The 23,698-nt window shown below is 34.1% G+C and overlaps 1 protein-coding gene across 12 annotated transcripts in view; it reads left to right on the forward strand.

The window, feature by feature from the left end:
- The window catches only part of LOC127871972 (oxidation resistance protein 1-like), a 91,734-nt gene that overhangs the window by 14,806 nt on the left and 53,230 nt on the right, over positions 1 to 23,698 (forward strand). For all 12 annotated transcript variants that reach the window (XR_008045661.1, XM_052415279.1, XM_052415283.1 and 9 more), the window contains one exon: positions 18,237 to 18,355. Coding sequence is in view for 11 of the 12 variants with exons in the window: in XM_052415279.1 (XP_052271239.1) it covers positions 18,237 to 18,355 (119 nt within the window). In the remaining variant the exon portion in view is untranslated. The remainder of the gene's footprint in view (positions 1 to 18,236; positions 18,356 to 23,698) is intronic.

A 23,698-nucleotide genomic window follows, 5' to 3' on the forward strand; every position in this document is an offset into this window, starting at 1 on the left:
TGTTTTCATATTAATGATGCAACAACACTAATTTTGAGGACTTTTAATAAGTAACAGGACAAAATACTTTAAAATATATTTATTTTATTTTGTATTTTCAAAATAAAGTTGAAATAATTAACAATGTTTATAACTTGGATGCTAAAATTATTAAATAAGTAATTATGATATGTATGTTCTTGAAATTTTTCTAGAAGTAATATAATAAATAATGTGGATATCATATACAAATGTATTTCACAGTATACTGATGTATAAATTGGATGTTTTTATAATCAAGGGATGTAACCACTGACGATTTATGTAAACCATATTGACACAAGTCTTCTTTCCCTTGGACAATTCTTAAGTTATAGAATTTAAAGGGACTGTCAACCACGAATAATGAAAAAAGAAAAGTTTTAAAATACCGTATTTTTGTACAATTATTAGTTTATATTGATTTAAATATCACGACTGGTATATTACATTACTTGAAAAAAATTCATATTTTCAGTATATTTGGTAATAAAATTTTGCGATGTGAAATCGAAAGTACATTGCGAAAATATGTGACATACGATATACACACTATAAATAAAGCGCGTAGATTGGTCATTTTATATATAAGATATATACAATTCACTACGCATGCACAATTTGCATTACTGGGTTGACCACTTGACGATGATGATCAATCTACTGGCGTTATTTATAGTTAACTGGTAGTTACCTGGTAGACATACCCAGTAAAATTTATTACCAAATATACTGAAAATATTAAAACTTACCACCTTTTTTCAAGTAATGTAATATACCAGTCGTGATATTTTAATAAATATAAACTAATTATTGTAAAAAAATACGGTATTTTACAACTTTTCTTTTCTTCATCGTCGTGGTTGACAGTCCCTTTAAAATCCACTCTTGTCTTATTTTCAATTGGTATATGTGTGTCTGTATACAGATTTGATGAGATTGATATATTATCAGGTTAATCTTTAATTGCATGTTACAAACAACATATTTAAACAAATGAAGGTTCCAACAGAACTCAAACAATTGATTAAGATATCGTATTAAAAAACAAAAACTGGTGAGGTTTTTTAATAAAAATCTGAATGTATACATATTATGCAAAACTGATCAAAACAATTGTGTTAACCCATTTATGCCTAGCATCTAAAAAAAAGGCCTTGGCAAACAGCGTTGACCCACTGATTAGACGCCGCATGATGCAGGGTCTGCGCTGTTTGCTTAAAGGAATTTCTGTAAGAAATATTCTAAATATAGAAATAAATATACTAGACATCCCTAATTTTGGAAATAAATTGATCCAATTTAGAAGGATGGGAGAGTCCACTAGGCATAAATGGGTTTATGTGTGGAATAATAGGGGCATCGAAGTCCCCTGAGTGACACTGGTAATTTTAATGTCTGACAATTTCTTCATTTCCAAGGACATCAAAAGAGGGGGGTAATGAACGGTGACAATTGTGTTTATGTATGCAATAAGGTGTGGTAGTCCCCCAAATGACTCTGGTATTTTTTGTGTTTATTGTTTGGCGCTGTAAAGTGACGTTGTTATTTGTTTGTTGTGGTTGTTATGTCCAGTGCACTCCTTGGACGTCTTAAGCATCCATACCTACTAAATTCTCTGCCTTCATCTACATCCTTTATACTTTAAAAAAGTACACTTAATGTGGGGGTCATTTCACACTTAGAACTTTCATGCACAATTTTAACATATAAACTCATGTAATAAGAATGCTGTATGATACCTCTTCTACAGTGATTTCAATATTACTGTGGTTTCAGTGCATTTAGGGCAAATACAACACTGTTGAACATTCAATATTTATACATTTTAAGCAGATTATGATTATTTTAAGTTAATTAGTGTGTCACCTACAACTTTGGGACTAAAATTACTCAGGGAGTGTTGTCAAATTGATAAGAAAGTGTGAAAAAATATACAGTTTTCAGAATTTATTTACTCATTTTATTTGCTATTCAAACTGCTGTTAACTCATTCACACCTACAGCTATTTGGTATGTAGACAACATGAAGCCTTTTTAACCAAAAAATAGGATATTCTGGTAAAATAAACACAACTTTTATGTTATCAGTATTTTAAATTTCACAATGAAATTTTTGCAAATATTACCTCCTCTCCGAGCCTGAAATTTTCAACATAAAGATGTTATATTAGAAATGCTTTGTAGAGACTGAATGGTATTTTGGGGCTAAATTTATTTTGATTGATTTGGAATATTCAGAAAATGGAATCGTTTTAACTCTTTAAGTGCTGGAACCAAATTTTGAAGGCCTTTGCAAACAGTTTGGATCCAGATGAGACGCCACAGAATGTGGCTTCTCATCAGGATCCAAACTGTTTACTGTTCTGATGGTATTCTTTGAAAAAAATTTAGAAGAAAATGCTAATTTTAGAAATTCAGCAGACAACATTTTAGCAGACGACAAATTTCCCAGCATGCAAAGGGTTAAAACTATCCCCGCCTTGCTGTTTCCAAAAGGATCGGCAATTCATTTTCCCCCAAGGGATGGAAAACGAAGATCTTTCTAGCAATATAGTTATGTTTGATAGAGATCTGTGCATAGAAGTTATAGATGATTTATGACATCCCTGATTGTAACTCATTTCCTGTAGAGATGATACTTTCATGGATTAGTTTACTAGATTTAGTGGTCGGATCAATATAGGCGGAAAATGGCTTAGAAGTGTGCCAAGTATGGAAATGGTCCAAATGAAAATAACCGAATTTCAAAAGGATCAGAGAAGCAGATTTTTTTTTAATTTCTACATCATATTTAGCTTAGGATATCTGGTAGTCAATATTTGGCTTTTTTCAGAGAACTAGCCCTTATTGAAGTTCATGATTAATATCAACATTTTCCCATTAATATTGACATTTTCCAATTAAATTTAGGCAAGTATTTACACTATTTATAATCCCCCTTTTGATGAGGATATTTATCTGGCAACAGTTTTGTATGAATGCATTCACCAAGAAAGAAAAATTGAAAATGACAACAAATGTTTTTCTAATTCCCACCTTTAGTTGGATTCAATCTCTAATATGACCTCACTTCCATGAGCATGAAACTGCTATCGAAAAAGTGTATTGGTATATTGCACCTTATTGTACAGTTGTCAGATAATTCCTAACACACTTTTAATTTTACTTTTAAATTCAGGCTCAAGATTAAAACGCCTGGGACAACTTTTTGTATTTAAATAAATATACAGTTAAACACGGCTAGTTCAATCACGGTTAATCCAAATGTATCGCTATCTCAAACAGTCTTCCTTTTCCGAAAATTTTTCCTGCTTTATTTATAAAATCAAACTTCATTATCATGAATTTCCATAATTGGACTCCATTTTTGTCTGGAACTTACATTCCTAACAATGTTTATCATCAGCGTTTTTTTCAAAGTCCCACATTGGCATATTGGTGGAAAGTGTTTTTGCAAATTTTTTTCTTGTTTGGCTAACCTAAACAGTGTTGATTAACCCATTCCCTCTCAGAAGCAAAGTTAAAATGGCAAACAGCATATAACCAGAACAGCCTGCGAGTAACTCACAGTCTGTTCAGGTTTGATGCTGTTTGCTTCTCATTGTTATCTAAGGGTTGGAAATGAAGCCTTTAAACTATCTAGTGAGAAAGGTCTTGCTTTTAATTTCATTTTCTAAGGGACTACAAATGCGTCAAAATACGTATCTAAGTGGTAAAGGGTTAACAATCAACATACTATTTGACACATTTTGAAGTGCGTTTTTTACTTGTTCAATATTAACAGTTAAAATATGAAAAAACTTAAATGATTTTCACATTATCTGTAATATTTATGAAAATTCATATCTATGCAGTATACCTGTACTAATTATTGACTTTTTAGGAATGAATATCATCAAATACATGATACACAATAGAATATTGTTATATTGAGAGCTCATACTTCACACTATATCTTAGTGTTGACTTTGAAATAGCTATTTTTCCAAACTTTCTGTATTCACTAGTGTATTTAAAATTAAGACAAACAATGTAAGAACCAATTAAATACATAAAAAAATATTTGATAATTTTAACAATTTATACATATCATATTTCCCTTCATTTAAGTGTATTATTGTATGAAACAGAAAAAAGATGGGATGTTCAATAATACCTATAAAGACAATTCCTGGCTCTGTGAAAACAGGGCATAATTTTATGCGCATAAAAAGTGTCGTCCCAGATTATCCTGTGCAGACATATCAGTCCAGTTAAGGATGACATTTTCATCTTTTATGGTATTTTTAGCTCGGCTGTTTTCGGAGAAAACCGGAGGTATTGTCATAGCCAACTCGTCGTCCGATGTCTGCCGTCCGCGTCGTGCTAAAACCTTTACAATGGCTCTCAAATCAAAGTGCTTCCACCTACAACTTTGAAACTTCATATGTAGATGCACCTTGATGAGTTTTACACGCCACACCCATTTTTGGGTCACTAGGTTAAAGGTCAAGGTCACTGTTACCTCTAAAAAAAAAAAAAATTCTGACAAGCTTTTATTTATTCAAAACTGCACCTGCAGCTGAGCGTTGGCACCCGTTATGCGGTGCTCTTGTTCATTTAACCCTTTAACCACTTACATGTAGATAGTACTTTGTTGCGTTTGTAGTCCCTTAGAAAGTTAAATTTAATTAAAGACTTTTTACTTAGATTCAAGTTTTAATGGCTTAATATCCAACCTTTAGATACTGATGAGCAGCAAACAGCAAAAAAAAACCTGAACAGACTGCAGGCTGTTCTGGTTTTATGCTGTTTGCACATAGCCATTTTCAATTTGCCCCTGATTGGGTAAGGGTTAAAGGAAGTCTCTTTTAGCAAAAATCCAGAGAGGGGTGAAAGTTTCGTCCCTGATTGCTTGTGTGGAGAGCACAGGCTTATCTGGAATGACCCAATGGGCATTAAGCCCCATTATCTCAGAGCAAGACCCTATCATTAGAGTTGTGATCTGAGAAAACTGGGCATAATGCAGTCTGCACAGACTAATCTGGGACGAAACTCTACAAACATGCAATATAACTAACCCTTTGCATGCTGGGAAATTTGTCGTCTGCTAAAATGTCATCTGCTGCATTTCTTAAATTAGCATTTTCTTTGATTTTTTTCAAAGAATACTATCAGAATAGCATTCTGTGGCGTCTCATCTTGATCCAAACTGTTTGCAAAGGCCTTAAAAATCGGGTTTAAGCACTGGAAGAGCTAAGCCCAGTTTTCTCAGAGCAAGACACATTACTTTGCGGAGCATTAAGTACATGCTTTAGTGTAAGATAGGATCATTAAGTACATGCATTAGTCTAAGATAATTTAAATAAAATGCACATGTATATGTGCTCATATATTGACCTTACAAGAAAGAATACATAATGAATGTAAATGGATCACATTTGGCTCTAATTCTGCCATTGCAAACAGTTTTTCACAATGTATCTCTATGTCTCCCTTCTGTCTGAGGACCAATGAAACTGAATGATGTTTATATTGCTTGCTTTAAATTGTATTATCTAGACAGTTTATCAGACATTGCTCGACACCAGGGGAACACGATACAATATCTGAAACTGCAGCTTCATTGTCACATTTGCCGATATCTGGTATTGAAGAGAACTTGCCGAAATAAAGATGTGGTTGATGTGGAGGCAAAAACCTGCCGCAGTAGAGCTCTATTGATCGACCATGGAATGGTTCATTATTATTGTTTGTTACTGCGTAGTCAAGTTAATTGAATGAAAAATGTGCTGGACTATGGATTTGGATCATTATTGTGTTAAGATGCATTTGTTTTTAATCGGTGGTGTTTAACCATAAACTATGGTGACAGTCTTTTAGCAGTCTAGACGACGGTGCATTTGGGAATAGTTGCTACTTTTGGATATAGAGTTTCTGTGACATCATGATGATGGCATAAGAGGTTACATAGTATGTTTTCTGAAGGATTATTGCCTGCCTAATGTTCATGGTGTGTTAAGTATTTTCTCTTTTTTTTAAAAAACATTGTTGGTGCATTGTATCTGTATTTATTTTGTATATAATATTTGTTTTAAACAGTGAATACTTTTTAAAATAAATTGGTATTGAGGTAAAATTGCCACAATCTTCAAAATGGAAAGCATTCTACTGGAAGCAAATAATTAGGTTAACTTCAGTGTAATAAATACTGATTACTGTGTATGTATGAAATAATAATGAAGTAATTGGCAAATTTAATGTTTGTTTTATGGGATGTGGTGTCATTTTTTGGAATGGAATAATGGCAATGGCCTAATGAGACTTCATTGAAGCTCACACCCATACAATTTAAGTCAATGCATCTTTAAACAGCAGTATATATTTTTAAACATTAATGGCGCTTAATTTGCTGGAAACTATTTTGTTAACTGAAAGAGTCCCATTTAATTTACACTGAGAGAATACTGATGGACAAACAATGAACAACCGTCATTGACACATGGTTCAATCAGGTCAACACATGGTTCAATCAGGTCAACACATGGTTTAATCAGATCAACACATGGTTTAATTAGGTCAATACATGGTTTAATCAGGTCAACACATGGTTCAATCAGGTCAACACATGGTTGTATCATGTCAACACATGGTTCAATCAGGTCAACACATGGTTTAATCAGGGCAACACACGGTTTAATTAGGTCAACACGTGGTTTAATCAGGTCAACACATGGTTTAATCAGGTCAACACATGGTTCAATCAGGTCAACACATAGTTCAATCAGGTAAACACATGGTTCAATCAGGTCAACACATGGTGTTGACATGGTTCAATCAGGTCAACACATGGTTTAATCAGGTCAACACATGGTTTAATTAGGTCAACACATGGTTCAATCAGGTCAACACATGGTTTTAATCAGGTCAACACATGGTTTAATTAGGTGTCATGACCATGATCTTGTTATCATCACACTTTATAAATGTAACCAAACCCCATTACCAGGCATTTTTTGTACCAATTTGGTACTCTTGGCCATTTGATGTGATCTTTTAAAATTTCTTTAAAAGAAATAGAATGACATTTAAAACGTTGCTCAACAACAAAAAATATCCTGATTTATCTTTACTTCCTGGCACCATTTCAAAGTGTACAGGTTTGACTGTCACTGCATAGGCCTAAAATGGTGTAACAATACAGCTCAGAAAAATATATTGTCTGGCGTTTGTCTAAATTGCTACTGGTGACATATTGGCTGATTTATATCTGAAAAATGACATGCAACAGATGGCAATTTCCTTGAGACATTGTGCTCAATACAGCAACATGATTTAGGTATGCTAGACAAAACCAGAAAACATGAAAGAAATAAGTGCATTTTCTCTGAATATCTATTAACGAATGATAATCATGGTTGGCCTGTCAGCTTGTTTATTTGTTTATTTGTTCTACTCTCCGTACAATGTTAAGCCAAAATGACATATTTTATATGGCATCAATAATATAATGTTATTAATCAGTTGAATTCATATCGGCTTTCGTTATTGAGCTAAAGACAGCCGTATAATTAATGACAATTTTATTAATTAAATTTATATTATTATTCAGCAAGAAAGCTTGAATTTCACTTTCGAATTAAAGGATTTTGCTATTAAATTAAGTATGAAGTTTTGAAAAATAGCAAAATTTCTGTTCTATACAACTTTTTCCTTGTTTATATCCCATGCAAAATGCTTTGAAAATGTTATGTACACCAAAATACCTTTTGGGACAATTGAACTTACCGGTACGTAAAAAAGAATGGAAAAGCGTATAATTTTATCGTTGCTAAGCGCGCAACCATGCACCTAACACAACACCTCTTTTAATCCTTTTTATCCTATATATGTCTTTAGTATCGGGTGCTAACCACCCCAAAACCCCCGCTTTGTTGAAACAACTGCGTTCCGGTAAAGTTCAATCTTGCCTACCTTTTAAAGGGGCCTTTTCACAGATTTTGGCATTTTTTAACTTATTCATTAAATGCTTTATATTGATAAATGTAAACATTGGATCGTAAAAGCTCCAGTAAAAAATCAAGAATAAAATTAAAAAAAGGAAAAGAACATTGCCCGGAGCAGGTTTCGAACCAGTGACCCCTGGAGTCCTGCCAGAGTCCTGAAGTAAAAACGATTTAGCCTACTGAGCTATTCCGCCGAGTACACATACGTGACGTATTTTATACCTTATATAAGCAATCTTCGTAGTTTCACAAAATTTAATGACAAAAACAGAACTCTCCAAATTATTCAATCGTTTCGCGTTGCAACGCTTTATAATTTTTAGGTTTTAAAATCGTCAAAAGATGCATATAATGGCTATATTAGACCATGGTAAATGTTCAGTATTAATGTTTCCTCACAAATATCATAACTAAAACGAAAATGTGCGAATCTGAAACAACTTTTTTCAATTTTGTCAATTTACCAAAGCGTGAAAAGATCCCTTTAAGAGATATCTTGTTAATTTAAAACGAAAATTTAATATTGTTGCAAGAGGAAACAAATGTTCCATGCATTTAATTTCAGAAGAATAATTATCGTTTCATTAATATTGTAATATGAAGGCGATATTACTGATAAAGCATAGAAACAATGGCATTTAAACTAAGTATATGACGAAAGATGCTTTCTAGATATTACATGATGCAGGCTTACAATTTGACAGGTCGCGAAATTATGCAAAATTTACCTGAATAACAGTCCAGCCACACTGGATCCACTACCATTGTTTTTAATACAACTCAGAAAGACAATAAGCATTGAAAACTTACTTATTGCCATTAGAAATTGCATTTGTAATGTGTAAATCCTCCATGATTTTGAATTAGTTTTGCTTTCGGCGCTCATTGTTTCTTGAAAATATTCAATTTACGGCTGTGGCTACACTGCACTATAATTATTTTCGAAAAAGGGAGCTATAAAATATAAGGGGCTGAGTACTTAAAGTATATTTTTAAAGGTTTAAACGTTTGCACCAAAAATAAGCAGTCAACTTCAAAATGGCGTCCACAATTGTCAAAATTTTAGATCTCATATAAGGCACAGTTTTTCCTGGTTTCTGATTGGCTGAATCTCGTATTGGCCAACCTTTTTCCGTATTGGCCGTGTTTTTTCCATATTGGCCGCCTGTTTCTTGTATGAGGCGAGTTTCGAGCTTTATTGGCGAGGCTCAACTTGTATTGGGCGAACAAATTGAACACATTCTTGTATAATATTATAAAGTTTATTAATAATGTTTCCTACATAGCATGTATACTAGAATGAATGTGAACACTGCTCTGTCACTGCCACATCATCTGACCTCATTTTAAAATTGACAAAATTGTTTTTGTTTGCTTTCATTTCCATATTTTATTGTGTTTATATGTATATACATGTAAGGATATGTGCTCATTTTCATTATGTACATTTGTGTGCATAACATAATAAGTACAAGTTAAATATAGAACAACATTTCAAATTTGTGTGCTTCTCGTGTTTTATTCTATTCCCAAAATTTGCACTTATTCAAATCAGCAATTTTTTTTCTTTCTTTATAAAGTATCGAAAACTGCACTTTCCCAATTAGAAAAAGAATAAAAATTTCCCAATTGCTGCAGAAAAAAAATTCCTAATTGAAGGTTAGAATTTAGTAAGTTAGTTTCCTTATGCAGCTCTATGGCTTGAAATTAAGTAAATATAATATTGACAATTTTACAACATTTAGTTATCAATTTTGAAGTATTTGGGAGCAAATAATCAAATACACCAATTTCCCAATGTGAAGATTTCACAACACAAATTTACCCCATTTCAGTGTTATTATAGCACAATTTTTCCAATTGAGCTAGTTACGGTACTTTTCTGAATTGGGCAAAAAATAACTGCCAATAAGTTAATTTAGCAACGAATGTCCGTTATGAGCCTCAAAAATGTAGGAACATGTCCAGTCTGCTAAAATAAGTTGGAACAAATGTCCGGGTTGTCAAAGTAATGCAGGGACCATCGTTTCTATTGTCAAAGTAATGTATGAACCACTGTCCAGGTTGTCAAAATATGTGTAGGAATGATCGTCCCTGGGAACGATTGTCCATGATTGTTCATGAAAGTGGCAACTTGTCTTTCATTAGAACTGATTCTCTTTTACTTATGCATCAAATTATTGTTTTTTGGACAGGTGTTTTAGTTGATTTATGAATAATGCATTATATTAGTTATACTTGGAAGACATAACACTCGCTGACCTTCTATTGCCCTTGATGTACTCCTTATGTTCCAGTCTTAAATAATTATGTCTCATGTTTCTCATTTACATGTCATTACTTGTCGATCTTATGTGAGGAAAATACTATTTAGTTCAGTTGCCAATGACTGAAAATATCCAAATAATAGGAGCAAAACCATTAAGTTACTTTGCCAATAACTGAAAACAACCAAATAGTATATTTTGTTTGGAACAGGACTGTTTTTAGTAAGCGTCCATCTAAGGTAGTTAGTCTAAAATTCAGGTCGATACGCCTTAGCAACTAGGAGCCCAATACCCGCTTAATTACTACGCGTATCTGCGCGAGAAAGAGTTGTATAATTTATACAAGAGGTTTGAGTTCTCCAATAATATTCATTCACAAATAAAAACATTATATTAATATCGTGTTAAATACTATACATGTAGTTTTGAAAGGTGCTTTTATAGAAAAGAATCAATAAACAATGATCGTATTGTACGTGTCGCGGAGGAGATTGTTTATGAATGAATAACATAGTCCACTTTCTGCAGCGTCTTCATGACGTAGTATTTTTGCTCAGTCCATTCATAATATGAGGCTATTAATAGATGTGCCTGTCGATAAACAAAGGAATGTTCACGAGCGATAACAACGCAATAGGTTACACTCACATACACCTCAATGACGTAGTACAGGTCATTTGTAAATTGAGGCTTTTAATAGATTCGGGAAAAAGTTTACGCTTATTTATATTCTCAATTTATAAAACGTTGAATATAAGTTCAACAATAACTTCAGCGATACGATAGACAAAAACAAAAAATGTTTCATAATCGTTAAACCCAAATATAACAAACAATTTATAAAAATAATAGGAAGGACCTGTTTTGTAACCTCGTTCATGCAACTACAGCGGGTATTTCTGGAAAACGTTCTTTTGTTCTCAACAGATAGCGGTGATCTTTTGTTTTTACGGGTGCTAGCAACGCATAAGTAGAAGGTTAGTAGAAGGTTTAGCTTGTTTATATTCACAGTTATCAATACATAGACAGTTGGATATGAGTTCATCAATTACTACAGGCATACTATAAGCAACCTCGAAAATGCTTTATAATCGCTTAAACCGAAAACAACTAAATATATTATATTAAATATATTTATAACAATAAATATCTTTTAAAAATGTAGTCAGCGTATACGCTGACTTTGAAATAAAGTTTGCAATTTACTTTTCGAAATAAATAAATACAATTAAACACAAGTTAAACTATTGTGTTGTGTTTTTTTACGTGTAAGTTGCATATTCACTGCATGAAATGTGTGTTAGCATTGTCAAACCACACATTAGTGTGAGTAGATAAAAAATATACTACCGGAGAGCACTTTATATGTATACTCATATGCCTTGTTATGAATATCTTTCTTCACTATCGAAATACATCGTATTTTGATATTTGATTTAAACGCAGTTTTCTTTCGACACATTTAAATCACACTTCCATAGCGCCGTCATGGGAAAATGGGTCTTATGCGTGTTGGCAAGCGTTTGTTAAACCCAACATGTGCATTTGCGCAGTCAGGCCATAGGAGAAGCTGTTCGCAATAAAATCACTCAATATGTTTTTTTTCTTCTTACCAGACGGAGAGATAGCTGAGAGGGCTATTTATGTGATAGGCGCATATGGAATAAGACCCATTTTCGCATGACGAGGGTCATTACAAATCTCGTTGAGAATTGAAAATACCACATTTAAGAACAATGCTTTTTGAAACAAAATAGAATTCAAAATAGCAAACTTGTTAATATTGGCAGCCTATCCACACATTAAGGAATGATTTCCAGACGTGCTGACCAAGTACGGCAAACATTGTGGTATGATAATTAAACGATTTTCTCTTATCGTGACACTATACTATTTCGCTAATGATTATTTTTTCATCTTGGAGGCGAAAGTGAAATTCTGCGAGATGGATTGTAACGCGTAATTGTAACAGGGCCACAATTTGTGTCGTTTGAGCATACAGAGAGTAGTCCGGAATTCCTTACACTGAACAGTGCTACCTCTTTTGAATTGAGCACATATGCAGTGATGTTGCAAAAGTTCAGAGGTTGTATCTCCAATCAGCATTTTACATATTCGAAAATATTCATGCGTCTCTGTTGGCGTTATGTAAAAGTCACTAAGATGAAAACTGAGTAAAACAGCTACGCCTAAAAACCGCATTAGTGCTCTATACCTATGTTTATGTCAGCGTTGTTGACACCGTGTGAACTGCTCGGGTAACAAGTAAAGCATAAACAGCAATGTGTATATACTTTTATTCCTTCACATACAAGATACGAAGATTATTGTATATTTTGAATTTGTAAATGGTGTCAAAAATCAAAAGTTTTGTACACGGAACTTTCATTATGAATTTATATTCTTGTGAGATAGTTATTTGATATTCCAAAAATATTCCTTTAATATGATGGTAACTGCAAATTTTCTTATATTAAGTTCTCATTACCATTTTCATCATACTTTCTATGCTTTGAGAACGTCCAAAAAGCCATGTTGTTTTTATTTTGTCTAAGTTATTTCTATGAAATAATAAGGATGATAAAAATTGCACACAAAACTCGATTCATGCCCTATGACACACACTTTATATATTTGAATGGCGTGTGTTCATTTCAAACTTGTGATTGATTTTGAAAAATGAATTGCGTGTTTAATTATGCGATAGTGAACATCTTCAGTGCCTTCAGGGCTTTGATTAAGTTGTGCAAACTGAAGTTATGAGACTATGTCACCATGACTAAATATCAGCATATTGTTTCAGAACAAGGCAATATGTTAAATTGGCAAAAACTGTTTTTGAAGGGTTCCATGTCATTTGTACATCATCACTTACTGACATATTGTTTGCACAAAGCAATTTGTTTAAGAGAAACTTGAGAAAGAGAAAGTTGATAAATAGGTGCATAACGTTGCATAAATGACTATTGGTTATTGGTGTACCATTATTTGTTTGGGGCAAAGCAATTGCTTGCCATAATGAACCAACAGCTGGATGTGAAGCTGTTGTATTTGCTGTACATTTAAACATCGGACACTATAGTCATGCAATCAGACTTCCAACTTTGATATGTATAGTTTTGGCCCCTCTGCGGACAGGAGGCATGTATATTATCTGCACTACAAGGCCATCCGTTAGTCATTTCACTGATTGGTTTCTGCTCTCCTCAACCAGTTTGCCTCTTATCCTCTACAAACATTTTGAAAATGGCCTTGACCTGAAGGCCAAGCTGAGTACCAGACAAATCTCAAAAAGAACTTTGTATTTCTCAAAATATGTCTGTCAGGTTGTCAGAACCTTTTCGTTTCCGTTTTCTTCCTGAACCAGTTTTCTATGATCATCAAAAGACTTTCTGAATATGCTCATTGGCATAAAATGGTGGCAAATCTTATTAGGCACGTTGGACTTTGGCCCTTGAATATCACATAATATGACTCTGTTTGAAATTAAATGTGTCTTGTTCTGTGAAAACTGGGCTTAATTCATGTGCGTAAAGTGTTGTCCCAGATTAGCCTGTGCAGTCGGCACAGGCTAATCAGGGGCAACACTTTCTGCTTTAATGGTATTTTTAGTTTCAAGGAAGTCCCTCCTTACCGAAAATCAAGTTTAGGCGGAAAGTGTCGTCCCTGATTAGCCTGTGCGGACAGCACAGGCTAATCTGGGACGACACTTTACGCACATGCATTATGACCAGCTTTCACAGAACAAGACACAAATTGTCTTTGTAGCATATCTTGAAATCTAAAACAGGTATTAACTTGAAACTGAATAGGTAGTCTCATGAATTGGTTGTGCATATCTTAAGAGCCTTAATTTTTGTTATTCTGTTTTAAAAGTGACTTAATTTTATAAAATGTAATGTTCCGAAAGGGAGGAATAACAGAATTTAATTGTCCAACCTTTAGTTCTTTAAACTTCATTTGTTTTGAATTCTGTCCTCTATCTTGTATTGAAGGGATTCAAATGAAATTTCATGTTATTATACATGATACAGGGGAAGTGATGATTATAAGAACCATAACTCTCTCATCTTCATTTACTAAGTTATTGCCCTTTAATAATCAACATTTCTCCTAAAGTATAAAAGCTATTTTATTAAAACATGGTACATTCATAGAGAAAAGAGGACAAGCTTTTCTATGTGTCTTTCTCTGCTGCTTAGAGTCATTCATTGATCAAGATTGTATTTTGTTCCTAAACGGAAACTAGCACATCTGAAACAGTTACAAGTTTCAACTTCCATTCCATTAAAGCTATGGCTATTTGTATGGATTTTTTTTTATATAAACCCGAGACTGTCTGCTGTGAAATATTTATTAATGTATTGAATGAAAGAATCATCCTGCAATTTGCGCTATTGAAATGGCTTACATCTCATTCTGTTGACTTTTACTTATTGATCGCTTTTTCCAATCATTTTTCAATGATTCGTGTGGGTACATGTATTCAAAGGTACAGAAAGTGTATTTAATTAACAAAACACCACTTCTGTGCGCACCATTGGAGAGTGTCAAATATGATTACTAGTAAATTGAAGTACAGTCGAAACCCGATGGCTCGAACTCGCTTGGCTCGAATTTCCGGTTGGCTCTAATTCTCATCAAAGAACCAATTTTTTATTTCTATATATTCATATCAAATTTTGTCGGATGGCTCAATTTCGCGAGGCTCGAATTATCGGATGGCTTGAACTGTTTTCACAGTCCCGGTCACAGTTTTCACACATTCTTTTGTTCGAATGGCTCGAACTCGCTTGGGGTCGCATAAACTGTTAATCGATTAGGAGAGCTAGATTAAAAGGAACGCAATAATTGATATAACACTGGTTGCAAACATGTCATCAAGTCAATCATTAATTGATTTGAGTAAAAGATGACATTAAATAAAATAAAATATTGGTACATAAAGTATTAGAGTATTGAGTATATATTTTGTTCTTATTAATTAAAAAGGAGAAAGTAGTACGAAATATTACGGATTTTAAGCAATATGTGTACTCGTCAACTGGCGGTGGAAATATTCACAAACAGAAGTTTAATAGAAATCGGATGGCTCAAATTTCGGATGGCTCGAACTTTTTTGACGGCCTGACGAGTTCGAGCCAGCGGGTTTCGACTGTACCTTGTAGACGAAGATTGAGTACCTAGTATTTACCATCAATAAATAAATCTAAGTCTTGACAAACCTCAAGTTGTGGATCATAGATATCACAATTTTTAACTCTTTACCACTTAGATACTTATTTTGACACATTTGTGGTCCGGTAAAAAGTTAAGTTTAATTAAAGACCTTATTACATTCAATTTTAAAGGCTTCATTTCCAACCCTTAAATACTGATGAGCAGCAAACAGCATAAAACCTGAACAGACTGCAAGTTACTCCCAGGCTGTCCTGGTTTAATGCTGGTTGCAAAAGCCATTTTCACTTCGCTTCTTATGAGGGTAAAGGTTAAATAATTATAATGGCCAAAAACACAAGTTCAGGATGACAACACATCTCAAATTCTAAGTCAATAAGCATAAAATAAAATTTCTGGATAACAGTAATGCACGTTTTAAGTAGCAATTCATAGTTATTAATCAAGTACTAGTAGTATGAAGAATGTTTAATGTCACTTATATTATATATTGAAAATGAAATTGTCATGTTAAAACTATAATTTTATCAGTTGGTTTTGGAAATAAAATGTAGCTGAGAATTATTCAAGATGTCAGACAACAGATCTTTGATAAGTATAATGGAATGGCATGTTAATTACATGGGAGCCTTAGATGTCCAAGGAAAGTTGGCCATTGCTCTGTCACTATAATTACTGTAATCAGATCCACAGTTCCATCAAGATAAAAGGGAATAATTTCCGTGAAGTAATGATTGGCATTGTGATGGAATATCAAGAGAAGATTCTCCTTACTGAGAAAAAATACTGAAGGATAGCAAGTGATGTTTTCTGCTAGGGTAATGTTAACTGTTACATCTGTATCAAATACTGTTAACCCTTTGAATGCCGGGAAATTTGTCGTCTGCTAAAATGTTGTCTGCTGAATTTCTAAAATTAGCATTTTCTTCCATTTTGTTTCAAAGAATACTATCAGAATAGCAAACAGTTTAGATTCTGATGAGACGCCATGTTCTGTGGCATCTCATCTGGATCCAAACTGTTTGCAAAGGCCTTCAAAATTTGGTTCCAGCACTGAAAGAGTTAATGCCCCAGGAATCTAGTAAATCCTAGATGCTGTGTTTTATCTAACAGCATACTGCTTATTAATTGCTACAAAGCTTCAATTCTTGCATGAATGTTATCTTTGAACATCGCATACAAAACATCCACATCACCATTTTGAACAAATTCAGAAGATCCAAGTTCTTGTTTAACCCATTTATGCCTAGCGGACTCTCCCATCCTTTTAAATTGGATCATTTTATTTCCAAAATTAGGGATGTCTAGTATATTTTCTATATTTATGCCCCCCTTCGAAGAAGAGGGGGTATATTGTTTTGCACATGTCGGTCCGTATGTCCGTCCACCAGATGGTTTCCAGATGATAACTCAAGAACACTTAGGCCTAGGATCATGAAACTTCATAGGTACATAGATCATGACTCACAGATGACCCCTATTGATTTTGAGGTCACTAGGTCAAAGGTCAAGGTCACGGTGATCCGAAATAGTAAAATGGTTTCCGGATGATAACTCAAGAACGCTTATGCCTAGGATTATGAAACTTCATAGGTACATTGATCATGACTCGCAGATGACCCCTATTGATTTTTAGGTCACTAGGTCAAAAGTCAAGGTAACAGTGACTCGAAATAGTAAAATGTGTTCAGGATGATAACTCAAGAATGCTTACGCCTAGGATCATGAAACTTCATAGGTACATTGATCATGACTGGCAGATGACCCCTATTAATTTTCAGGTCACTAGGTTAAAGGTCAAGGTCACTGACTCAAAACAGTAAAATGGTTTCCTTATGATAACTCAAGAATAATTAGGCCTAGGATCTTGAAACTTCATAGGTACATTGATCATGACTGGCAGATGACCCCTATTGATTTTCAGGTCACTAGGTCAAACGTCAAGGTCACAGTGACAACAAACGTATTCACACAATGGCTGCCACTACAACTGACAGCCTATATGGGCGGCATGTATGTTTTACAAACAGCCCTTGTTAGAATATTTCTTACAGAAATTCCTTTAAGCAAACAGCGCAAACCCAGATGAAACGCCGCATCATGCGGCGTCTTATCTGGGTCTACGCTGTTTGCCAAGGTCTTTTTTGTAGACGCTAGGCATGAATGGAATATTACGAAGTCATGTTTTTTGTCTTACACCAATACTGCATGCTACAAAACATTGATACTTGTATGGATGTTAGCTTTGAACTCTCTGAACACATTAGCATCACTTGAACTCATATTGAACTTTTAATGGACCTGCTCTTGGATTTCTGGCCAAAATCAGAGGGTCAAAATTCTTGGTTTACCCAACTAGTGATGGTATTATTACCATCAGTACTAATTGCTAAACAGTGTGCTGTATCAACCGGGTTTTCAGGGGTTTACACACGGACTAGACAGAATGTAAGCACACCATTAAGAAATTTATTTTTGCAAATATCTCAAGTAATAAAAATACTTTTTCATAAATCTTTAGTGAAGAAAAGACAGTTTTCCTTGCAGTTTGGCTGATATCTTAAGGTATAAGAATTAGTCCTTGAATTCTTCTGAAATTGGTGACAAAATTTTACGTTGCATGATGCATAACCATGAAGTATTAATCAAATTTTTGAACAAGAACACAGGCTTATTAAATTAAGTAATTTAGTGTAGCTTCAGACCAGATTGCACGCTGGTCTTAGCTACACTGGCCTCTAACGGCATAAGACCCCTTTTCTCATGATGTCATGTTTTATTCCAGAATGCGGTCCAACTCACAGCCAAAGTCTGATGAACCTAATCAGCCGAAGTCTGAGCTAGAGAAGTCTAAGAACACAGACTCTGTACCCACAATAACAGCCGGACAACTTGATCTCTCAGGTAACCCTTGGTGCAGAATAATCCACCTTGATTTCCTTAGCTATAGTAAAGAAGTTTGTTTCTAATAACCTAACCAATTCTTATTTCTATGTGATAACCCTAAAGTTTGTTTTGTATTCCTTGTTGAGTTTCGACAATTTATGCTAAATTCAATAATATTTGCTGAATTAAATATTTCATGCGAAGAATGATTTATGAATAGAAATTAGGAAGAGGTCAGTCATAAAAAATCCTTATTTAAAACCTGGATATGGTAAATAAAGCTTAAAGTTGTCAATCATTCAACAGAATTGATACATGTCCTTTTTATGCTCCCTTTCGAAGAAAAGGGGGCATATAGTGATCGGACTGTCCGTCTGTCCGTCTGTCTGTCCGTCTTTCCGTCACACTTTGCGTTTAGGTTTCGAAAAATGCTCATAACTTCTATGTCCCTTGAGATGTAACCTTCATATTTGGTATGCATGTGTATATGGACAAGGCCTTTCCATACGCCCACAAATTTTTACCCCTGTGACCTTGACCTTGAACTTAGGGTCTGCATTAAGGTTTCGAAATCTGTGTTTAGGTTTTGAAAAATGCTCATAACTTCTATGTCCCTTGAGATATAACCTTTACATTTGGTATCCATTTGTATATGGACAAGGCCTTTCCATACGCACATATTTTTTTACCCCTGTGACCTTAACCTTGAACTTAGGGTCCGCGTTTAGGTTTCGAAATCTGCGTTTAGGTTTCGAAAAATGCGCATAACTTCTATGTCCCTTGAGATATAACCTTCATATTTGGTATGCATGTGTCCATGGACAAGGCCTTTCCATACGCACAAAAATGTTTACCCCTGTGACTTTGACCTTGAAATTAGGGTCTGCATTTAGGTTTCGAAATCTGCGTTTAGGTTTTGAAAAATGCTCATAACTTCCATGTCCCTTGAGATATAACCTTCATATTTGGTATGCATGTGTATATGGACAAGGCCTTTCCATACGCACACAAATTTTGACTCCTGTGACCTTGACATTGAACTTAGGGTCCGCGTTAAGGTTTCAAAATCTGCGTTTAGGTTTTGAAAAAAGCTCATAATTTCTATCAAGCGTTTATAGGGGGCATAAGTCATCCTATGGTGACAGCTCTTGATAAAATAAAACAAAGAAAGCTGTACCCATAATGTTAAGAATTTTTGCACCAATGTTATAATTGCTATTTTTCTGCTTTAAAGCGCAACTTGTTACACCTTATTCTGTGGACAATTTAGAAAAACTGTACACAAGTAAGTTATCTGAGTGATGGCTGTTATTGCTTTTATTTCTGTTAGTATGTAGTAACTTTTGTGTACCTTCAAAACTGTGTACTTTATATGAGCAGAGCTCTTGAAAAATGTGGCATAATTAATGTGCACAAAGTGTCGTCCTAGATTGGCCTGAGTGGTCCACAAAGCGGGGGAATCAAGGACAACACTTGCCAGCAAAACTGGATTTTTGCAAAGAAGAGACATCTTTAAACAAAGAATACCATATCTGACACAATGCTTTACACATAGTCAATAAACCCCATTTTCCTAGAGCTATTAATATATTGTTTTATTCTTATAAGTAGTTTTTTTTGCCCCTTTTTCGAAGAAAAGGTGGCATATAGTGATCGGACTGTCCGTCTGTCTGTCCGTCTGTCTGTCTTTTTGTCACACTTTGCGTTTAGGTTTCGAAAAAGGCTCATAACTTCTATGTCCCTTGAGATATAACCTTCATATTTGGTATGCATGTGTATATGGACAAGGCCTTTCCATACGCACACAAATTTTGACCCCTGTGACCTTGACCTTGAACTAAGGGTCTGCGTTTAGGTTTCGAAATCTGTGTTTAGGTTTCGAAAAAAGCTCATAACTTCTATCAAGGGTTTATAGGGGGCATAAGTCATCCTATGGTGACAGCTCTTGTTTAATTATGAGCATTATGACCAGTTGCCTAATTAAATCACAATAACAGTACAGTTTACCTTATTTTTCCCCGCCATAGGCGGAGGGATATTGTTTTGGCGTTGTCCGTCCGTCCTTCCGTCCGGAACTTTTGTGTCTGGAGCCATATCTTGGAAGTGCTTTGGCGGATTTCATTGAAACTTGGTATGAGTATATATATGGATAAGAGGATGATGCACGCTAAATGGCATTGTACACCATCTATTAATAACGGAGTTATGGCCCTTTATATCTTGAAAAAATGCTTTTTTGTGTCCGGAGCCATATCTTGAAAATACTTTGGCGGATTTTATTGAAACTTGGTATGAGTATATATATGGAAAAGAGGATGGTGCACGCCAAATGGCATTGTACACCATTGGATAAAAACATAGTTATGGCCCTTTGTATCTTGAAAAAATGCTTTTTTTGTGTGTCCGGAGCCATATCTTGGAAGTGCTTTGACGGATTTCATTGAAACTTGATAAGAGTATATATATATATATATATATTTATATATATATATATATATATATATATATATATATATATATATATATATATATATATATATATATTATATATATGGATAAGACAGGGGTTGAAGAATCCACTCGACTGCTCGCATATGCGAGTGAAGTTGACGGTTGGGCGAGTAAAATTTGTTAAATACTCCACCGACCGGGCGAGTGCTGTTTTTCAAGTTGAGAAATATAAATTCAGTTCCAGAACTCCTTCCACATTGATACGAATTGCAAACAATTTTTCGAACAAACAAAAATTACGTTTAGTACACAAAGAAACTGCACTTTCGTTTTGACAATGAAAAATGACGTCATGGGCACTGTAAAAATAATTCTCGAAATCGGCTGCGCTCTTTTCGTCGTTGTCAGTGCTCTTAGCTAAGCAATTAAAAGTGAATAAAACTGTTAAATATATTGGTCATTCCGTGAATTTTAATGTAAATATCAAAATAACAATAATACATCACGTTTAATTATAATACTTCTTATATTTAATTAAAAATAAACAGAAAAAATAATTATTAATAAACAGAATAATTCCGAATTTTGTGATCAGAAGCCTTAGGCAAAATTTACCATATTGTAACCGTTTGTCAATCAAGCGTGTCTTTCAGTAAAAGTTCGTCTGAAATATTAAAATGGAAAAGGGTTCTATTTTAAAATATCTGCAAGGTGGTTGCGACAGGGAACAGAAAAAATTAGAAAGGTCGTCAAAACGAGAAGTTGAAAGAATTGAGAAAAGGAAAGAGGGCAGAAAACGTAAGGAAAGCAAATATAATCCATCGGATAATGTAGTTAATTTGTTTGCAGTTTAGTGTCACTATGTTTAGTAGCTTTAAAAGGTTCTTGTTGATCATAACTATAAATATAGATATCTATTTTTTTAATGCAGGGCGAGTAGATTAAAGTGAAGGGCGAGTGGATTGTCAGGCCTACTCGCCCTGCAGGGCGAGTGGCTCTGGAAAAATTCTTCAACCCCTGGATAAGAGGATGATACACGTTGGCATTGTACATCAGTCAAGAAAACTTTTGTGTCCAGAAGTATTTTGGCAGGGGATATCAATTCAACGAATTTGCTTGTTTAATCATATTTACACATAACATAGAGGGCTGCGTTAATGTATTTCAGTCATGTTTACAGAGCACATGAGATGGTTTAAATAATACAATTACATCTACATGTATATATTAACAGTGACAGGTAATATTATAAAAATCACATTAATTTACAGTATAACTGTAAAATTTAAACTAAAATCACAATCACATTTTCATGGCATCTAGCTGGACAGGGAATTCCTTTCAGTTATTGTAACATACCAACTGGGAACTTAATTTAATCACAATTTTAAAACATCTTTGGAAGAAAACCTTGTTCAGTAATTTACACACAGCATTTGGGGCAGTTAACCCATTTCAGTGATTTACTAAGCAAATGAGATGGTTTACTTAATTCCATCATATTTGGCAAGCATCAAGATTCCATCATATTTGGCAAGCTTATATATAAAGGGGCAGTTAACCTAGTTTACAATCAAATTTGCATAGCAATTGAGACGTTTAAATGAATTCCATCACATTTACATCAACATATTTGACATTTTATTCTATGTATTTCAAAAGCATGTTTATTGAAACAAGGTCAATAAGTCAGATTTTTTTTTCCTTATTTCGAATGTGTTGTGGTTAATTGTAGTATTGTTGAGTTTCTTTATCAGCAAAAGTTGTAGTCAGTTACATGTATGGCTTTTATATCAGGCAATTGCAGATAGAAGAGCTTTGACCTTCAAGTAATTGTTCCTACAAAAATACATAAAAAAGTAGTTCATAAAATAGTACATAAAAATATTAACAAAGTACAATTATTCTTATATTTTCACATTCTTTATACCTGTACTTTCTCACATTTGTCTGAACTTTGAACCGCTTAAACAGAATTTTGCCTTTCCTTCTTTATTTCCATTTGTAATGTTTTTTCACATCAGAAAATAAATCTTTCAGACAGGTTGTTACAAAATAACGTAAACCTGCATTTGCTGATACATAATTATAAATGATCAAATAATTATAATGTTGACAATCATGCTTGTACTGCATATTTGTACAAGCATGATAGATGGTAAGGACAATATGCTACAAATGTGAACCGCTGGCTGATTATTGTTTCCATATCCAGAATAGAAATATTATATCTCTCAGATTGCATATAGAATTGTGCTTGTACATTTCAAAATGCTTTTTACCCTGTTATAGCTCTTAAAGGAGAGGGTTGTTAATGAGGGAATACAAATCAAGAGGGCTGTTAATGAGATAATAAACATCAAGGGGGTTGTTAATGAGGTAATACACATCATGAGGATTGTTAATGAAGTACCGTAAATCCACGAATATAATACGCACTTTTTTACCTGCCGATTTTTTCTTCAAGTAGGGGGTGCGTATAATATACGAGTTTAGAGCAGAACAAAATTTTTCCTGTGCAAATTTTCAACTAAATCGTTGTTATTCGCTTTGCAGCAGCCATTTTGAACTACACCATTACATCAAAGGGGTGCAACAGGGCTCGGGCAGTCGTTCGCCATTTGAGCCATTTGCAAAAATATTGAGAATTTGGCTCAATAAAAATCTTATTTGCGAAAATGCGAAAATCTAGTAAATTTTTTTTGAAAACATCCGCCATTTATATCGGACTGGTTTTCTATGTTTGTCTCTTTGTTTTAATGAAAGTGTTCGCAATTTGGACAGTGAACGAAACCCGGTCTGTACCCGATTATGAGACATCGCTTGACCTTATTGTTATTGAAATGCGCATGGTAGCTGGCCAATCAACATTGAGCTGGCTTACACATGAAATGACGTTGTCGAATGAAA

This window comes from Dreissena polymorpha, chromosome 3, assembly GCF_020536995.1.
Source record: "Dreissena polymorpha isolate Duluth1 chromosome 3, UMN_Dpol_1.0, whole genome shotgun sequence".
Classification (NCBI taxonomy): Eukaryota; Metazoa; Mollusca; class Bivalvia; order Myida; family Dreissenidae; genus Dreissena; species Dreissena polymorpha.